This window comes from Haliotis cracherodii, unplaced genomic scaffold (genome assembly GCF_022045235.1).
Source record: "Haliotis cracherodii isolate W230 unplaced genomic scaffold, xgHalCrac1.p SCAF_2, whole genome shotgun sequence".
NCBI classification, from domain to species: domain Eukaryota; kingdom Metazoa; phylum Mollusca; class Gastropoda; order Lepetellida; family Haliotidae; genus Haliotis; species Haliotis cracherodii.
The window spans coordinates 41826991-41847545 of NW_027266275.1; the positions used below are offsets into that span (position 1 = coordinate 41826991).

The window sequence follows — 20555 nt, forward strand, 5'->3', positions numbered from 1 at the left end:
ATTGTAGCAATAGATTTTCAAACAAGAGGTCAGTCAATCATATGCGTTCAAACTGGACCACCTGCAGTATGGAATATGGCACTTTCGAGTGGAAAAGCAAGCAGTTTAGGGTCGTATTAAAAAGAAAATGAAAACTTGTAATTATATTTTCATGTTTTCATTTATTTCGTTAACATATTTTTCGTATGTGCTTGGTGAGATTTTTTTCTTATACGATCAATTTAGAATGAACTATTGGCTGTTGTACTGTTTTTTGAACGTTTGAATGTTTGGCCAGAAAATTGTTTTATGAACAAAGCTTAGTTTAAAGCATTTCCATTTTACATCGGTTTGGCATTGAACTTCCTTAGTCGAGCAGTTTGCGCTTCACTATCACGTTATACTGAACACACAGACTATCAATGTCTTCTGAATAAAATTACTGCAGCCAAAGTCATCATTCAACACAAAATATATAATTGTTTTCAAACACAATATATATACACATACACACACACACACACTCAAACACAATATATATACACACATACACACGTACACACACACACACACACACACACACACACACACACACACACACACACACACACACACACACACACGAACAAGTAGGCGAAATAAAAGAGTAATGCTAAATCTCTGTCGAGGAAACTCGCGTAAATGCAAGGATGATAAATTCCAACTGCATCTTGATACCAACGGCATTTACATATCCGATGATCGAAAACGGTAATGCGCCCTAAATACAAAAAAACAAGATACAATAAAAGTCACGTCCAACTCTCGAGCTCTCTCGTTGAAATGAAACCGGACGGAAGGTAGACCGTAAACCCGGCAATCTGCACGGGATGCAGTCATTCAAGGCAGTGTTTGTCCAAGTTTTATGAACTAAATTGTTTCCCCTTCCGAATTCCCATTTCAGATACAAGGGCAATAAAACCACGCATTTCTGGTCCGAACTGAATAAAAGTGCTATTTCTTAAACCAGAGGGGACACTTAGGTAATTTGAGGAAATCCTTTCCTCTAATAACACACTGATATCGAATTCATGTATCTTTTAAGATTATTCTATCAAAGGGGCACCCGACGGAACTAGTCTTGTCAAATTGCTCCGACACGCTGTAGTATTCTCACTTGGGAAAACTTCGATTACTCCAAACAATCTTTTTCGTGAGGAGAATTCGTTGTGATACAGTCTAATGAAATGCTCCCATCCGCTTAAATTGCCTGATATGGCCCCAAACATCCGTGAAAGCCAATTTGTAGTCCCACTTCATTTGTACTGAAGTTCGAGCTAGTTTCGTCGAAGCGAAGGTCCTCGTGTCCACTGTCATTCACATACAGGGTAGTGGCCATTGAGTCTACTGTCACTCACATACAAGGGAGTAGTCATTGTGTCTACTGTCACTCACATACAGGGGAGTAGTCATTGTGTTTACTGTCACTCACATACAGGGGAGTAGTCATTGTGTCTACTGTCACTTGCATACAAGGGAGTAGTCATTGCGTCTACCGTCAGTCACATACAGGGGAGTAGTCATTGTCTTTACTGTCACTCACATACAGGGGGGTAGTCATTGTGTCTACGGCCACTAACATACAGGAGAGTAGTCGTTGTATCTACTCTGCCATTAACATACAGTGGAGGAATGATTGTGTCTACTGTCACTCACATTTAAAGGATTAGTCATTGTGTCTACTGTCACTCACATTTTAGGGAGTACTCTTTGTGTCTACTGTCACTCACATTTAAGGGAGTACTCTTTGTGTCTACTGTCACTCACATACGGGGAAGTAGTCATTGTGTCTCCTGTCACTCACATATAAGGAAGAACTCTTTGTGTCTACAGTCACTCACATACGGGGAGTAGTCATTGTGTCTCCTGTCATTCACATACAGGGAAGTAGTCAATGTGTCTACTGTCACTCACATACAGGGGAGTAGTCATTGTGTCTCCTGTCACTCACATACAGGGAAGTAGTCATTGTGTCTCCTGTCACTCACATACAGGGAAGTAGTCATTGTGTCTACTGTCACTCACATACGGGGAGTAGTCATTGTGTCTACTGTCACTCACATACAGGGAAGTAGTCATTGTGTCTACTGTCACTCACATACGGGGAGTAGTCATTGTGTCTCCTGTCACTCACATACAGGGGAGTAGTCATTGTGTCTACTGTCACTCACATACGGGGAGTAGTCATTGTGTCTCCTGTCACTCACATACAGGGAAGTAGTCATTGTGTCTCCTGTCACTCACATGTACGGAAGTACTCTTTGTGTGTACTGTCACTCACATACGGGGAGTAGTCATTGTGTCTCCTGTCACTCACATACAGGGAAGTAGTCATTGTGTCTACTGTCACTCGCATTTAAGGCAGAACTCTTTGTGTCTCCTGTCACTCACATACAGGGAAGTTGCCATTGAATATACTGTCATTCATGTACATGGGAATAGTCAGTGTGTCTACAGTCACTCACATACAGGGGAGTAGTCATTGTGTTTACTGTCACTCACATACAGGGGCGTAGGTATTGTGTCTACTCTGCCATTAACATATAGTGAAGGAATGATTGTGTCTACTGTCACTCACATTTAAGAGTCATTGTGTCTACTGTCACTCACATTTAAAGGAGTAGTCATTGTGTCTACTGTCACTCACATTTAAGGGAGTAGTCATTGTGTGTACTATCACTCACATACAGGGAAGTAGTCATTGTGTATACTATCACTCACATTTAAGGGAGTAGTCATTGTGTCTACTGTCACTCACATTTAAGGGAGTAGTCATTGTGTATACTATCACTCACATTTAAGGGAGTAGTCATTGTGTCTCCTGTCACTCATATTTAAGGGAATAGTCATTGTGTTTTCTGTCACTCACATTTAATGTAGTAGTCATTGTGTCTACTGTTACTCACATTTAAGGGAGTAGTCATTGTGTCTACTGTTACTCACATTTAAGGGAGTAGTCATTGTGTCTACTGTCACTCACATGCAGGAAAGTAGTCATTGTGTCTCCTGTTTCTCACATACATGGGAGTGGCCATTGAGTCTACTATCACTCACGTACATGGGAGTAGTAATTGTGTCTACAGTCACTCACATACAGGGTAGTAGTCACTGTGTTGACTGTCACTCACATACAGGGTAGTAGTCACTGTGTTGACTGTCACTCACATACAGGGAAGTAGTCACTGTGTCTCCTGTCACTCACATACAGGGAAGTAGTCATTGTGTCTCCTGTCACTCACATACAGGGTAGTAGTCACTGTGTTGACTGTCACTCACATACAGGGTAGTAGTCACTGTGTTGACTGTCACTCACATACAGGGTAGTAGTCACTGTGTTGACTGTCACTCACATACAGGGAAGTAGTCACTGTGTTGACTGTCACTCACATACAGGGTAGTAGTCACTGTGTTGACTGTCACTCACATACAGGGTAGTAGTCACTGTGTTGACTGTCACTCACGTTTAAAGAAGTAGTCAATGTGTATACTGTCACACATACAGGGAAGTAGTCACTGTGCCTACCGTCACTCACATACAGGGTAGTAGTCACTGTGTTGACTGTCACTCACATACAGGGTAGTAGTCACTGTGTTGACTGTCACTCACATACAGGGTAGTAGTCACTGTGTTGACTGTCACTCACGTTTAAAGAAGTAGTCAATGTGTATACTGTCACACATACAGGGAAGTAGTCACTGTGCCTACCGTCACTCACATACAGGGTAGTAGTCACTGTGTTGACTGTCACTCACATACAGGGTAGTAGTCACTGTGTTGACTGTCACTCACATACAGGGTAGTAGTCACTGTGTTGACTGTCACTCACGTTTAAAGAAGTAGTCAATGTGTATACTGTCACACATACAGGGAAGTAGTCACTGTGCCTACCGTCACTCACATACAGGGTAGTAGTCACTGTGTTGACTGTCACTCACATACAGGGTAGTAGTCACTGTGTTGACTGTCACTCACATACAGGGTAGTAGTCACTGTGTTGACTGTCACTCACGTTTAAAGAAGTAGTCAATGTGTATACTGTCACACATACAGGGAAGTAGTCACTGTGCCTACCGTCACTCACATACAGGGTAGTAGTCACTGTGTTGACTGTCACTCACATACAGGGAAGTAGTCACTGTGTTGACTGTCACTCACATACAGGGTAGTAGTCACTGTGTTGACTGTCACTCACATACAGGGTAGTAGTCACTGTGTTGACTGTCACTCACGTTTAAAGAAGTAGTCAATGTGTATACTGTCACACATACAGGGAAGTAGTCACTGTGCCTACCGTCACTCACATACAGGGGAGTATTTATTGTGCCTACCGTCACTCACATACAGGGGAGTATTTATTGTGTCTACTGTCACTCAAATTCAGGGGAGTAGTCATTGTGTCTACTGCCACTAACATACAGGAGAGTAGTCGTTGTGTCTACTCTGCCATTAACATACAGTGGAGGAATGATTGTGTCTACTGTCACTCACATTTAAGTGAGTAGTCGTTGTGTCTACTCTGCCATTAACATACAGTGGAGGAATGATTGTGTCTACTGTCACTCACATTTAAGTGAGTAGTCATTGTTTATACTATCACTCACATATAAGGAAGTACTCTTTGTGTGTACTGTCACTCACATACAGGGGAGTAGTCATTGTATCTACTGTCACTCACATACAGGGAAGTAGTCATTGTATCTACTGTCACTCGCATTTAAGGCAGTACTCTTTGTGTCTCCTGTCACTCACATACATGGAAGTAGTCATTGTTTCTACTGTCACTCACATGTATGGAAGAACTCTTTGTGTCTCCTGTCACTCACATACAGGGAAGTAGTCATTGTATCTACTGTCACTCACATACAGGGGGGTAGTCATTGTATCTACTGTCACTCAGATACAGGGAAGTACTCATTGTGTCTACTGTCACTCACATACAGGGAAGTAGTAATCCTGTCTACTGCCACTCAAATGAAAGGAAGTACTCTTTGTGAATACTGTCACTCAAATACATGGGAGTAGTCATTGTGTATACTATCACTCACAATTAAGGGAGTAGCCATTGTGTCAACCTTCACTCACATGTAAGGAACTACTCTTTGTGTATACTGTCACTCGCATATGGGGAAGTAGTCATTGTGTCTACTGTCACTCACATGTGAGGAAGTACTCTTTGTGTATACTGTCACTCACATACAGGGAAGTAGTCATTGTTTCTACTGTCACTCACATGTATGGAAGAACTCTTTGTGTCTCCTTTCACTCACATACAGGGAAGTAGTCATTGTGTCGACTGTCACTCACATTCAAGTGAGTAGTCATTGTGTATACTATCAGACACATTTAAGGGAGTGCTCTTTGTGTCTACTGTCACTCACTTTTAAGTGAGTAGTCATTGTGTATACTGTCACAAACATTTCAGGGAGTATCATTGTGTCTATTGTCACTCACATACAGGGAAGCAGTCATTCTGTCTACTATCACTCACACACAGGGAAGTAGTCAATGTGTCTTCTGTCACTCACATACAGGGAAGTAGTCATTGTGTCTACTGTCACTCACATACAGGGAAGTAGTCAATGTGTCTACTGTCACTCACATACAGGGAAGTAGTCAATGTGTCTACTGTCACTCACATACAGGGGAGTAGTCATTGTGTCTACTGTTACTCACATTTAAGGAAGTACTCTTTATGTCTACTGTTACTCACATTTAAGGAAGTAATCTTTGTTTCTACTGTCACTCACATACAGGGAAGTAGTCATTGTGTCTACTGTTACTCACATTTAAGGAAGTAGCTTTGTGTATACTTTCACTCATATACAGGGGAGTACTCATTGTGTTTCCTGGCAGTAACATACAGGGGAGTAGTCATTGTGTCTCCTGTCACTTACATACAGGGTAGTAGTCATTGTGTCTACTGTGACTCACATACAGGGGAGTAGCCATTGTGTCTCCTGGCAGTCACATACAGGGGAGTAGTCATTGTGTCTACTGTCACTCACATGTAAGGAAGTACTCTTTGTGTCTCCTGTCACTCAGACACAGGGAAGTAGTCAGTGTGTCTACTGTCACTCACATTTAAGTGAGTAGTCATTGTGTCTACTGTCACTCACATTTAAGTGAGTAGTCATTGTGTCTACTGTCACTCACATACAGGGGAGTAGTCATTGTGTCTACTGTCACTCACATGTAAGGAAGTACTCTTTGTGTCTCCTGTTACTCACATACATGGAAGTAGTCATTGTGTCTACTGTCACATGTAAGGAAGTACTGTTTGTGTATACTGTCACTCACATACTTGGAAGTAGTCATTGTGTCTACTGTCACTCACATACAGGGAAGTAGTCATTGTGTCTACTGTCACTCACATCTAAGGGAGATGTCATTGTGTCTACTGACACTCACTTCTAAGGGAGAAGTCATTGTGTATACTGTCACTAGCATGTAAGGGAGAAGTCATTGTGTCTACTGTCACTCGCATCTAAGGGAGAAGTCATTGTGTCTACTGTCACTCACATCTAAGGAACTACCCTTTGTCTCTACTGCCACTCACATGTTGTCACGATGTCATATAACACTCGGGGTCCACAATCGGGGTGGACAGTAGGGGTCCACTCGGCATCAGTTGCTTACGTAACGACTGGGACAGACATGGAGCGGTGATGCTGCATTGTATACCTGTAGTCCGTGTGACGACGGATCCCGCTCCATAAAGTTTGAACAACCTGACGGAGAGTTTCGAATAATTTAAAAACAAATTGTTTCTTGAACAAGTAAAACCTATTGAATCAAGTTCCAGTATTGATTCCGCCCAATGTTATCGCTGGCCCGATGAACCGAGTGGCATTTATACCATATGAGTAGTCAATGTACCATACTTACTGAATGGAAAACAATTATTCGCAAAAGTGGAGACTCAGAAGTCAGCCTTCAAGTAAGGCGATATTCAATATTGAAATCCATAGGATGCGTATGCAAATATTCCGGGGACACCAAACGTCGCTTGCTAGATTTATAAGAAACGTTTAGGCAAGTTTTCTGTTGATAGGAAAGGGTGGATATTATTATGTGAAGTTGTGAGGCTTTTCTGTATTATCAGGATAGTATGGATGACTGGAAGACCTAAATCTTTTCCGTTGTCTTTGCCAAAACATTCCTGAAACACGTTCAATGCTGGTGGTAATCTCAAAATGCCGAGCTCGCACGACAAAGACATTGACCAGAACATTCTGACTGTACACGAAACGTTGAATCCTCTCTCTCTACACAGTAAATATGGTTGAGAAGCACGAAAGAGTTGTTAATCATATTTTCTCCGCGTTTCAACGCCATGAAAGCAAAAATGAATTGAAAAATTGATTCTTGACGACTTCTTTTGGGCGCAATTGGTATATTCCTTAGATATAATAGCCCAGTTAATCGAGAACAATGCAAACATAACATGAATGACATGGCAAATCAAAATACTTGTACTCGGAAGCATCTTTTGATATAACGAATCGCCTTACTCTATATGCCACATGCATTTTTGATCATGAATAAACAATTAGAATATCTGTATTTACACGTTCATAATCGATTAGTCATCTATGTTTGTGCTCGAATATTTGTCGATATCTGTCAATATAAAAGCACTCGTTAAATTCTGTATTGTGTTAATTTCTAAGAAATAATCCCAAGTTTCTTCGACGCAATATTAATTGTATATTGGTATATAGATTAAATATACAAGGGTAGAGGAAATTCAGTACAGAAACCAGCCTTAAATAAATAGTTGTATCTTATAGAATTCTACCATGCATAGAAATGATGGCTAGTCCAAAATCCTATTACTTGTTTAAGAAACTAAGTAATGAATAATCGATAATCATTAAACACGTTCATGACAAATACAAACTCCATGGTATGACCTGTCACGTGTTTTCGAGCTGTAAGAAATTAATTTAAGTCTTGGTTTCATCTAATAAAGATAATCTAAACATGGATATTTATTAATTGGGTTATCTTTGATAACATGCGATCGGGCTTGAGAACATGTGCAGTGCAGAGAGTAGTAGATGCTGACAATTGCGTTGTGTGTAGCATCAAATACAATCTTTGTCTCATCTAGAAGTCTGAAATATTATTTCGTCGGCCCATGGATTAGATAAACATGTTGGTTTACAAAATTAACGAGACATGTTCTCTACACACTGTATCCTTTACAGAACCATATAACAGTTGTCAGCTTGGTAATTAATGCATCAATTTGGTGGACATGACGGTTTTTGTTGCTCATTCCGAAGAGCTGATCGTCTTCCAACAACTGATAAACATTCATTCCAACTCAATGCAAGGATGGATTACAAACAATTTTACCAGCATAAGAGGTGTAAAGGGGAGAAAAGAATGAAAGCCATCTTGTAATTGGTTTCTAATAGAAACGATTAATTCTCATTGATCTAAAAAATATGACAATTGAAGTAAATCATTTCTCTCTGACTATGAAAAACTCCTATGGATATCTTCATCCCTTGAAATACGACGGCAAACCACGCTATGCAGTCAAATGAAAGGAGTGTGATTGGTTAGGCGAGAACTGTCAAAAAGTGGCCGAAAAAGTGGCAACACTAACATGTGCCCTGATTGGCGTCAATGTGTGTTTTTGCGAATCATGCAAACACGCTTGTCAGAAGACACGAAAACCAGAAAACGAGATGTGAAATTTGCGATAGGGAGAACATGTTTTCTGTTTACTGGAGATTTTGGCACGTTGTCAACGGTGATTAATTGCAGTCACTTATTTCCCTCTCTTGGAAATGATGTTCATATCGTTGTATGATTCAGCTGTGAAGCTTAGTCTCCTTAGTCCTTTGTTAGAAAAGTATGCAATATTAGTTGAACAAATACTTCGCCAATGCAGTGTTAATGTTTTGGGTGGTGTCAGAGTGTGTTTGGTGTCGATGATTGAAGGCAATGCTTGGCCTTGAGTTTTGGGTAGTGTGTGAGTGGTGTTTTAAGTCGACAGTGGTGAGATGTCTTGAGTAGTGTTGTGTGGCGATGTGGCCACATGTTTTGGATGTCGCGTGAGAGTGGTGTTTTGAGGTGATGGTTTTCACGTGATTTGAGTTGTGTGTGAGTAATGTTTAGTTTCGATGAAGTCACATGTTTTGGATGGTGTGTGAGTGTTTTTTGTGGCTATTGTGGTCACATGTTTTGGGTGGTGTGTGAGTGTGTTTGGTGGGTATTTGGTCATTATGTGAATGATCTTTGGTGGCGATGGTGGTAACATGATTTGTAAAGTGTGTGAGTGGTGTTTGGTGGCGATGGTGGTCACATGTTTCGGGTGGAATGTGAGTGTGTTTGGTGGCGATGGTGGTCACATGTTTTGTATAGTGTGTGAGTGGTGTTTGGTGGCGATGGTGGTAACATGATTTGTATAGTGTGTGAGTGGTGTTTGGTGGCGATGGTGGTCACATGTTTCGGGTGGAATGTGAGTGTGTTTGGTGGCGATGGTGGTCACATGTTTTGTATGGTGTGTGAGTGGTGTTTGGTGGCGATGGTGGTAACATGATTTGTATAGTGTGTGAGTGGTGTTTGGTGGCGATGGTGGTAAGATGTTTCGGGTGGAATGTGAGTGGTGTTTGGGGGCGATGGTGGTCACATATTTTGTATAGTGTGTGAGTGGTGTTTGGTGGCGATGGTGGTCACATGTTTCGGGTGGAATGTGAGTGGTGTTTGGTGGCGATGGTGGTCACATGTTTTGTATGGTGTGTGAGTGGTGTTTGGGGGCGATGGTGGTCACATGTTTCGGGTGGAATGTGAGTGTTTGGTGGCGATGGTGGTCACATGTTTTGTATAGTGTGTGAGTGGTGTTTGGTGGCGATGGTGGTCACATGTTTCGGGTGGAATGTGAGTGTGTTTGGTGGCGATGGTGGTCACATGTTTTGTATGGTGTGTGAGTGGTGTTTGGTGGCGATGGTGGTCACATGTTTCGGGTGGAATGTGAGTGGTGTTTGGTGGCGATGGTGGTCACATGTTTTGTATGGTGTGTGAGTGGTGTTTGGGGGCGATGGTGGTCACATGTTTCGGGTGGAATGTGAGTGTTTTGTGGCGATGGTGGTCACATGTTTCGGCTGGAATGTGAGTGGTGTGTCGTGTTGATGATGGTCACATGGTTTTGGGTGGTTTGTCTTCGGATCTTAAACTTAGAGAGGAACATACTGTCTATATGGCTCAGAGATTCACGGGAGTTCATATAGTAAACTGGACATTTTTCTCGTTTTCTCCAGATCTACTTGATGGACTGAACATATTCAGGTGTTTCTAACAATGAAGAGGCTCATATTTGTTCACGACGTTATCATTCTAAAAGAACGGATAAATTCAGGATCAAAGATCTTCTAAGAGTTAACCCACAACATAATTGTTTTCATGTTATCATGTAGTGAGATATATGTAACCTAACTGGATGATGTAACCTAACTAAACGTCAAATGTACCCGTAAGCTGATTCATCTCCTGTAATCATCATTATCATTTAATCAATCAATGTAATACACTGTATAGGACTTCCAAACATAGTTTAAGACAGATGAGCGACCCGTGAAGATCCGGGGTAGAATAGGTCTTCAGCAACCCATGCTTGCCGTAAAAGGCGACTATGCTTGTCGTAAGAGGCGACTAACGGGATCGGGTGGTCAGGCTCGCTGACTTAGTTGATGCATGTCATCGTATCCCAATTGCGTGGGTCGATGCGCATGATATCAATCACTGGATTGTCTGGCCCAGGCTCGATTATTTGCAGACCGCCGTCATATAGCTGGAATATTGCTGAGTGCGGCGTTAAACAACAATCAAATTAACAACGTCAGGCAATCGGAATATACTTTATTTTTCGTATTGGAGATACTGAAATCCAGGAACATGGCTGCCAGATTGCTTAAAACTTTTTATTCTATTTTATTTAGTTGTGGTTTTCGAGGTTGTGCCTCGTAGTGCCAAGCTGTCATGCACGCCTGGAACCACGTATATGATCAATGTTAGGGGAAAACCTATTGTGTTTTTTATATATTACATATTACATTGATTTTTTAGAAGTTTCAATGTTAGTTGGATGAGACATGCAAACATATACTATTTTAGGGTGTAAAATACACACTCCATATTTTCAACAATATCGATAATAAATTAGAGCATCGGTGCAAATTTATTCGTAAATGGATAAAAGTTCCGATGCAAATTGATTATAGAACACATCTCTCGGAAACATAATCATGAAAACTTGAAGTCTAATGAAGTGGACCATGTACTGCAGTACAACATTCTCCTATAACCTGAAGGCGTCTTCACGTCATAGCATGTCCTGTTGCTGTTCCTTGCAGCAGACTCAAGGACCAAAAATATATATCAACACGCACGATCAATTACGCGCGAGGAACACCGGAAACTTACGAGAGTACTCGACTCGGTAATCTCCGGCAAATATTCTACAGTAACACAACAGTAACATTTGATTGAGACATATATAGTATCCCCTCGACAGATGGAGGAGGGATTTCATAGTCAGGAGTATTTGATGAAAAGATTAATCAAGCTTGCTCTTAATGGCATCTGAAAGCACGTGCGAGAAAACGAACCCCATGCCCCGTCCTCCCATGCATCAGAAGTGTCAATAAGCAACAATGGCTCCTGCTTGAGTGTTTAGCACGTCATTATTTTGTTATTCATCAGTCCTCTCCCTTTCTATATCACGTATTATTGCGGGCGGTTATAGGTTTTGGAGTTTATTGACTGTGGTTTTGTACAAACTGATATTAAGATTGTTTTTATATTCAGACTTTCTCACGGTATTTTATTCAAATATTTTTTGCTGTTGGTGCGATTATCGAAACACATACCCATCTCAAGATGTCGTAAGTTATATCGACTTTTAAAAATAAGCTCTGAAAAGAAAACAGATAAACTTTATTTAATTATATATCTACCTGTTACTTTCTTACTGAAAGTGAGATGAAATAATCTTTCGTCAACCGCTTCACTCGATGACCCTGCGATACTACAAGCGAGTGGTGCGGCTTTTATTGTCGTACTTGCCAATCTTACTATGGTAACTATTGTTTAAAATTTGATTTAAAAAGTTTCTTATAGTTAAAACAGAAAATAGTTAAGCTTCCTCTTATTTTTCAGCAAGATAAATGCAGATCTGTCTTCCTATAAAAGATTCTTTTTAGTGAACGGTCTACAATAGTAACGTATGTCCATAACGTTTACAAAGAAGTGTTTGTGTTTAACATTTCCAGTGCTCTTCTTCCCACATGTAAAGACATTCTTCAGAACAAAACCAGGACATAAAACACTGGATGCGAGAAATAAATAATGTGATTTAGTATATAAAGTACAATATCTTAACAATGAGTAAATTGTATGTAACCTTTACTCTGTATTCGCAGGACATGTTCAGGAAGGAATTATCGCATTAATGAAGTCAGCAAGTGAATAGTACGCACGCTGGGCTTGGCGTGATGGATTGCATACTTGACACAATGTCCCGGAAACATTCGCTTATTCAATATTACTAAACTACTGAACCAGTTCTCCAGCATGTGTCGCTTTGTCCATGTCGAATGACGTCAGTATGGGAAGAATTGTATCAAACAGCATTGCAGCTGTCTGTGCGCGAAAGGACCTTTAATAATGTACGAAAACTTTATTGTATATATGGTAATTTATCGTTATCCTAAAATGTAAAACTTTTCAAGAGAGTTCAGATCCAGCTGAAGTGCGCGCCATCACATCGTTCATTGAACACGGTCACCAGATATTATCGTGTTGCATTGTAAATGGTTACTCTTTGTGACCAAGAACAAACTCATAAGGAAAGATTTCTTGCTTTGATTAAAGGACATAATTCCTATAAATTTGTAAGCAAGATATCGCTCTGTCACGCTATCAACAGAAATCGATGTTTCTGGTGACTATACACTGTGGTACTTCATATCAAACAGGGCCCAAATTCGCCGGGAATATAGTGTCATGTTACGTTTGTGTAGAAGCAATATTTTGAATGTTATCGTCCTATCTAAACATGATCATTTGGTTGGTGACATATCCCACGATTTTCAAATGCTATGTGCCTATTTCAGCGCTTGACTGCAAAAAGGGATAATGGATATCATCTATAAAACAGTGCCATATTATTTGTGGCGTTGGTCGTGTAGGGTTTTAAAACATGTCGAGGCATTCTTATTTGCGAGGAAAAAGGTAAAATAAATGTCAATGTAAGTTCCATGTTCATTTTTCACCAGACCATTATTTCTTTTCTCTCGAAATGTCTAGGTCACTAGCTCTATATGCAAGAGGCTAAATAAATGCTTTTACATAATTACAAACACATATCGGATACATTCTAAGAATTCTGAATACTTTTAGGAGAATACCCGATATATATACTTTTAGGAGAATACCCGATATATATATATATATATATATATATATATATATATATATATATATATATATATATATATATATATATATATATATATATATATATATATATATATATTGCCCGTTGTTTATATAACAAACACAACTGATATGTATTGGTTTGAACATACATTAAATAAAGAACATTATTATTTGTTAATTCAACATCTGGAAATTGAAGAACAGGTGTAAACACGAAACACTTAAATAAACTATATTCAAAATCAAAGGTCTTTCTCTCTTTCTGATAAGACGTGGCATATGATCGGAACAGTATTTTATAAGATATGCTAATTGGGGACATGAAATGTATTCAAAGTCAATATTATTTAAAATAGCTGTTTTCTGAGAAATTACTAAAGTTCAGTATTTACATGTATCATACATTAGAATTATTAGTACTAAAGTATTCAAAATTAAAAAGATTATTTCACAGTTCAACCCCAGGATGTAATGAAGCAATCGGTGTAGTGAATAGGGGTTTTCATTAACCTTAATTCTTAAATTTGTGTAGGGACTGTAAATAAATTATGATAACATTTTCATATAACATTGTTAATGTTAAACAGGTTGATATGATATTATTATGAATTGTATGAATTATGTAAAGGTTACATATCTTAAACTCTTGCAACAATTTTAGCAAACTATTCCATGGAATCTGACTAACATACGAACAGGTACATTAAGTTGACCTTTCATCCCATTCCTATTGTTTCTTTTCGTGAATATCAAATATAACCTTTTATTTATCGTCCATATTGAAACTAAATTTAAAGGAACCATACTTTGGCCATATCGCTATCGCGTAGACAGCAAACATATACCTTGGAATCATTGAAAGTTTTAAAACATGACCACACTTGTAACTATCTGCTTTGATTCTTCTTCAAGTATTACGGGGCTGCTGAATCAACAGTGTCCTTAATTACAGCGGCCCGTGACACTGGCAATGGCCAAAGTAAAACATAAGGACTACAGCTATATATTCTGTTCATTACAGATATTTATTGCACTTCCGTATTAAGATCTGTTCATTTCATGTGTGTTGATTCCTCTAAAGCATTATACACATGTGATCATAACCTTTAAAACATAGTATATGCTAACAATTTAAACCACATAGAACCCACACATATCAACAAGTTCAAGTGAAAAAATGGAGAAATGTATCTACAATCTATCATCCTCTGCTTATCACACTATGAAGATGTGGTTTAATATATACGTGTTCACTGGGCTGTAAGTTAACAGCAACATGGAAACATGGGCATTATTTACAAACATTCAAATAGTCTTCATTTTAAATAAGTATTTTAAACTTCAACAAAGTATTTAAAAGCTTACCTACTGTAACTGTGGACGGACAACCAGTCACCAACTTGCTACACTCCAACAACTTTTTCCCAACACCATGTCCTCTATGCGAATAGCACTATATTCATTTGAATAAAATATTAATGAGAACCTGCTTGAATCTATTAGAAGATCTGTATCTACTAAATCGTCGCAAAATGCATTTCTTTGTAGAAAATTGATTTGAATTCAAAAGTGTCCACAAATTCTAAAATTTGGAACAATTAACAAAATGATGTTACAGTTTAACGTGGTTTTCGTTATTAAGGAGAGATAGAGATGTGACAAAAATATCAATACCATTGGTCTAAATCCATAACTACACAAGGTATCCTGAAAAGTGTATGAAATACATCTTTTTCATTGCAACTAAACATTACTACAGACTATGACTAGAACTCCGCTAAATCACAACCAATGGTCTGTTTTCTGTATACTACACCTATCGTATAATGGTATCGGCAACAATCATATTCAACCATTCGGATTAACATAACTGGTCATAAGTTGCAGTTCTCTACAAGCAAATCCTATTCATTTTACATTTTGTAAGTATAATGACGGGTTAAAGGTTGACACAATATCTACAGAGTGATATGTTGGTGAAATAGAATCCCCATATTCTTTCATGTTTGTTTAAAACCACGACTCCTAGTGCTAGAAACTACACTACAGTTCTCCTGAGAAGAGTTTCTACCAGTTGTTCTGTTAATGAACACTGTTAGTACATGCCTTGTTGCAGATTTCGGTCTGACATTGACATGCAATGAACATCAGTTTATGTCGTCAGAGTCTGTCTACAGAGTAAAAACACAGGGCGTGTCAATTAGATATCGACACATCAGTTTCTGTTGGCTTCATGAAGCAAACCGCGATATGGGCAGTTTGAGCAGATTGCGGTGATGTCCTCATCTCAAGGACACAGCGTTCTTCACGGTGAGAATTAGCACTCACATTCATACACTAGGAATACATATCATCTAAAGGATGTTGACTGAATTGATTTGATTAGAAGAGGAATGTTCTTACTGATAACGTTTTCTTCATCTAAGGGTTTTCGTTTCAAGTACAAATTTACGTATCAGCGTTGGTAGTAAGACGATGAGTCGTTGGTGTACAGGTAGTCTGCCTCGTGTTGGGGAGGGTAGCAGTCTATCTCGCCGCTGTACTGAGGGGGTTTCTTGTTGACTTCAAGGTGATTCATAGCGTCGCCATTTAACTGTGTCGGCTTCCCGTCAATGCCACCATTTTGCATATAGGTCTGGTAGTGCTTGCTCGGAGGATCATCAACGAGGATATCCGATTCGTTTTCAAAAGGTTTGTACTTGTAGATGTTGCGGAGGGACGCCAATATAGGGGCGTAGAGGACGTTGCTCATGAAAATGGCGACGTTGAGCCAGAGGAAGCCGATAGCGTGCACAATGGAGCCAGCGACAATTGGTCCGAAAGCGTAGGCCAGAGAGTAGGAAATGTCAGCTATAGCGTACACGCTTCCGTACACAGAGACATGGCGGACATCAACCAGATAGCCGAGGGAGGGTAATAATGCGGTATCGACGAGAGCAATTCCAAAACAGATTCCCATTATTGGGACGATGACGACAGCGAACGCTTTTGCGAAGGGGATGAACAGACAGAAGACTCCTTCAAGGGCAAGGCCGACGGCTGCCATCAGCCACTGGTAATGAGGGTACGTCCGGGCCAGTTTGACGGTCAGGTAGACACCGCAGATATGTGGAATAAACGCAGGTAGCCAAACAAAGCCGATCTCCCATTCGTCAGCCCCAAGTGTGTCTTTCATCCACAGAGATATCGTTGGTTCAAGGAAGGCCAAAGAGACATTGGACATTGCCAGAGCGCCCGCTACAGCCGCGATGTATGGGTCCAGGAGTAGGTGGTGAATAGGGGTACCTCGTGGGCGCTCTTCTCGGGGGATCAGTGCTCGTTCTAGTCTCACAGGTTTCATGACAAGCAGGAGGAGAAATCCGTCTATTAAACATACGGTTGCCAGAACAAGAAATGGGACTAACTTTCCTGCAAATTCATAAAGAATTCCTCCGAACGGCGGTGCGAAGAGACACCCGAATGATATAAATGCCAGGGCTATCCCGAGAGCTTTCGTACGTTCATTTTCTTCAGTAAAACGATCGGCAATCATAGCAAGTCCTGAAGTGTCGGCAAACGCCGAACCAATGCCTTGAAGACTTCTAGCAAAAAACAAAACCCAGTAACTCTTCCCAAATGCAAAGACAGACGTGGAGAAGAACATTATCACAAGTCCAATCATCATTGGTATATCATAGCCAATTCTGTCTATAAGACCACCAGTAAACGGGTTCACCATGAGCTGTAGAATAGCCTTAGAAGCAAACAGGACGCCTATTGCCCCACCCTCATTCCCGTATGTTATCGGGGGTGGGGGCAGGTTGATTAGACGTTTCCTCTGTTCCGTGAAGTTATACACTGTACCGTTAGCAAGGGTCACTGGTGTGGAGAGCTGAACATAATAATAGGTGTAATTCGTTGTTTCTACTGCCGGGGGATCGCCTCTTAGGTCTCTAAGATAGATTGGTATAATGGGGACGATCACCATATACAGCATGTTATCCAGGAGGAGGGCTATACACACAGTAACTAAGATCAGCTTGCGTTGATGTTTAGGTTCATGAACTTTGTTATTGAAAGTCTGCCACATTTGCGTGGTCCTCTCCGTAAATTCAGGTGGTACAAACCCCATCTTGGCTATTCTCCTCGAATTGAAGGACCAAACTAAGATATGGTCTCAGTTTTAAAATCACTTAAAGTTCCTCAAAGTTTCCGCACAATCACGACACAAATTTACACACTGTTCGGGTTCCTTCTGGAATAGCTGGTAATCCTAACTCGCTAGGTTCACACTCTGATGTCGAAGAATAAACAACAATCCGTCCAACCTTCCTGACGCCCAATTATTGAATATCTCTGATATGGATGGTAGAACAAGTTCCATGAAACATTCATAAGATCGTTACTCAAAGTCTTTGGTAGCGAGAAAACGTAAAGATTAAATTGATTTGTCCTGCCAGAAACCCAGCCTCCACGACCACTCACCGGGACAGTCTCCAACGATTAAACAAGGAGCGAATTTCCAAAAGCAACGGAACCCTTGTCCGGCGAATAGTCCGATGAAAACTTTCCCGATGTTCTTCTCGCTCCGTGGAGCCAATCCACCATCCAAATAATTATGTCGATATCTAGATCCCTGTCCGCATCTTTGCCACTCCGATCAATTGTTGAGCATGCGTACTCCTCACCAACTGCCCGCCTTAAACAGCAAAGAAATTGTGCCGTTATAGACTATCACACAGCAACTTTTTTCAATTCAATTGGATTAACAACGGGAAGAATGAACACGTCATTTCATGCAATGTACACATTATATCCTGCAATACATTACAGTTCTGTCATGACAAAAGTAAGTGTTAAAGGCTTGACTATTTTCAGATGAATGTAGCGTTGTATCTTCATTAGTATGTGAAGAAGTGATGTGTATTCTGTTGTCAATACAATTTACTTTAGATCATTTTCGACGAAACAGCATATCATTCCACGGAAAATAGTTCATAATTAAAAAAGGAAAGGAATGGTTAAATATTTCTCTAAGCTGTCCCTTTTGTTGTAGAGTCCCAAGCATAGAGCCAAAGCTATTATGCTGTTACTCCAAAAGATACATGATTTTGCAATATTCAAATTTACACCCTGAAAATGAAATTTAAAAAATCAAACAACTACATCTAAATATATAAACAAATAATTAAGAAATAAGCTTTTATGCACAGATAACTTTATTTAGCACACAGATACCATTTTAAAAAGCATTAAAAAGTACTTAGTGTGATGTATAATGCTACCTGCTGCGTTACGTGTGTGACTAAGAACATCATTGGGCGTAGTTCACAGCTATCGAATCGGAAAGCTGTCAGTATAACAGATTGAAATACATTTCTGAGAATTCATAACGTAGTTATCGGAAAATTATGACACTGCTAACACGTATTTAAATAGACGAAATTAACTGGAGTGGCGTCGCACAGGCTGCCTTGGCACAGTGATCAAGTTCTCTTCTTTGTTAATTACGAGGTCGGTTATAGTCTTTGGTAGTATTTTATTCATATTTCAATAAATAGCATAATTTAATTTCCTAATCCGATACAAAGATATTTCCCAAGGCAAACCGTGGGGCGAGGGCACGTGGAGGTGGCGTAGAGTATTTACCCTGATACACAAGCCACGTGGCAACACATCTGAAGGCAGGTGGAGCAAACATCGGATATTGAACTATCACTGATTTAACATGTGAACTATGAATGACGCTCGGAGAAACAGAGGTGAAAACAGACAACGGAACGGCTGTAGTAATACACTTTTTATAGTTATTAAACATACAAATGGTAAATACTGATACACAAATGTCATTCTTCTAAAATTCTTTCTGTTAACGCAACATAATGTCAGAGAGGAGATTCAATAAACTATTGTTATACTTACACTCCATACGGACACTTGACATATTGATCACAATATGTGGGACAGAGCAACTGACGACATACAGTTATTCAAGTAACGAAAGTTCTCCCCAGTAGAGCCGGTCAAGTCACTCACGTCTTAAGGTATTTATGTGGTTTTTAAATGTCAGTGAAACCTGTCAACTACTTTTTTCAATAGGCATAAATTACATAAAGAATATCCCTGATTGCAAGACATCTGTCAGTTATATTTCTATATGGGTGATCAAAGACTATTCATTGGAATTAATGAAGGGATTTCTTTGACGGTAATGAATCAATTAAGCTCTGCCGACATATCAAAGGACATGGAGAATTCGATTTCTGACGCATGCATTTTTGTTTCACCCTACTCGCATTGATTATACGGAAATTCATCACTGTCGTGGGTGCTAATGCCCCGGAATCGGGAACGAGGTTTACCGGATGCCGGAAAACATCGTCGACTTTGTTCGGTAAATTCCGGACTCGCCGGGTTGAAACTTTTGCCTGACAGACACATCGAAAGCAATGCATTTAGAACAGTGACATGACCTGTCGATCTGCCGACCTTTATGGCGTGAGGAGAAAAACGTATTTGGTTCATATTTTGCAATAAATATATAATAGAAGATTAATGACATATCCATAATTGCATACAACCACACATACAACCACGCGCTCGAACACAGTCACACACACATTTATAAATATCGATGTGTGTATGCAATTATGGATATGTCGTTCATCTTCTATTATATATTTATTGCAAAATATAAACCAAATAATGTTTTTGTGAATATAATACGTACATGAGGCTGGTTAGGATGACACTAGCTGGATTAAGAGAGAAGAGTACAAATTACAGAAGAATTAGATTACTTTTCTTCTTTCAGATAAAGCATACAATTTTATGATTTGATCCAAATACATAGTGTAAGTTTCTAGTCTATGTGTACTGATTATAGATTTGTTGAATTATGTACTACTATATGCCACGTCTTCTGTTATTTCTCTGTAAGAGTAAAAATGATCCTTATTCGGATTTCAATCAGTGTGTGTGTGGTATGCCTTTCTCTGGAGATAAAATCATGTTTCACATATGGCTCTCTAAACTCAAATTTGTGCTCAAACTGAATTTATTGAGCATGAAATGTGTCAAACACAACATTTTGGCTAATATAAAA

At 39.6% G+C, this 20555-nt stretch overlaps 1 protein-coding gene across 3 annotated transcripts in view; it reads right to left on the bottom strand.

The window, feature by feature from the left end:
- Window positions 1–14479: 14479 nt before the first annotated feature.
- Window positions 14480–20555, bottom strand: part of LOC139468114 (vesicular acetylcholine transporter-like) — a 38313-nt gene continuing 32237 nt past the window's right edge. For 2 of the 3 annotated variants that reach the window (XM_071249853.1, XM_071249855.1), the window contains exon 2: window positions 14480–18149. In XM_071249853.1, the coding sequence (XP_071105954.1) occupies window positions 15927–17582 (1656 nt within the window). In that variant the 5' untranslated portion in view covers window positions 17583–18149 and the 3' untranslated portion in view covers window positions 14480–15926. Of the gene's footprint in view, window positions 18150–19372; window positions 19459–20555 lie in introns of those variants that run through there. The other variant, XM_071249854.1, reaches the window with a different exon arrangement.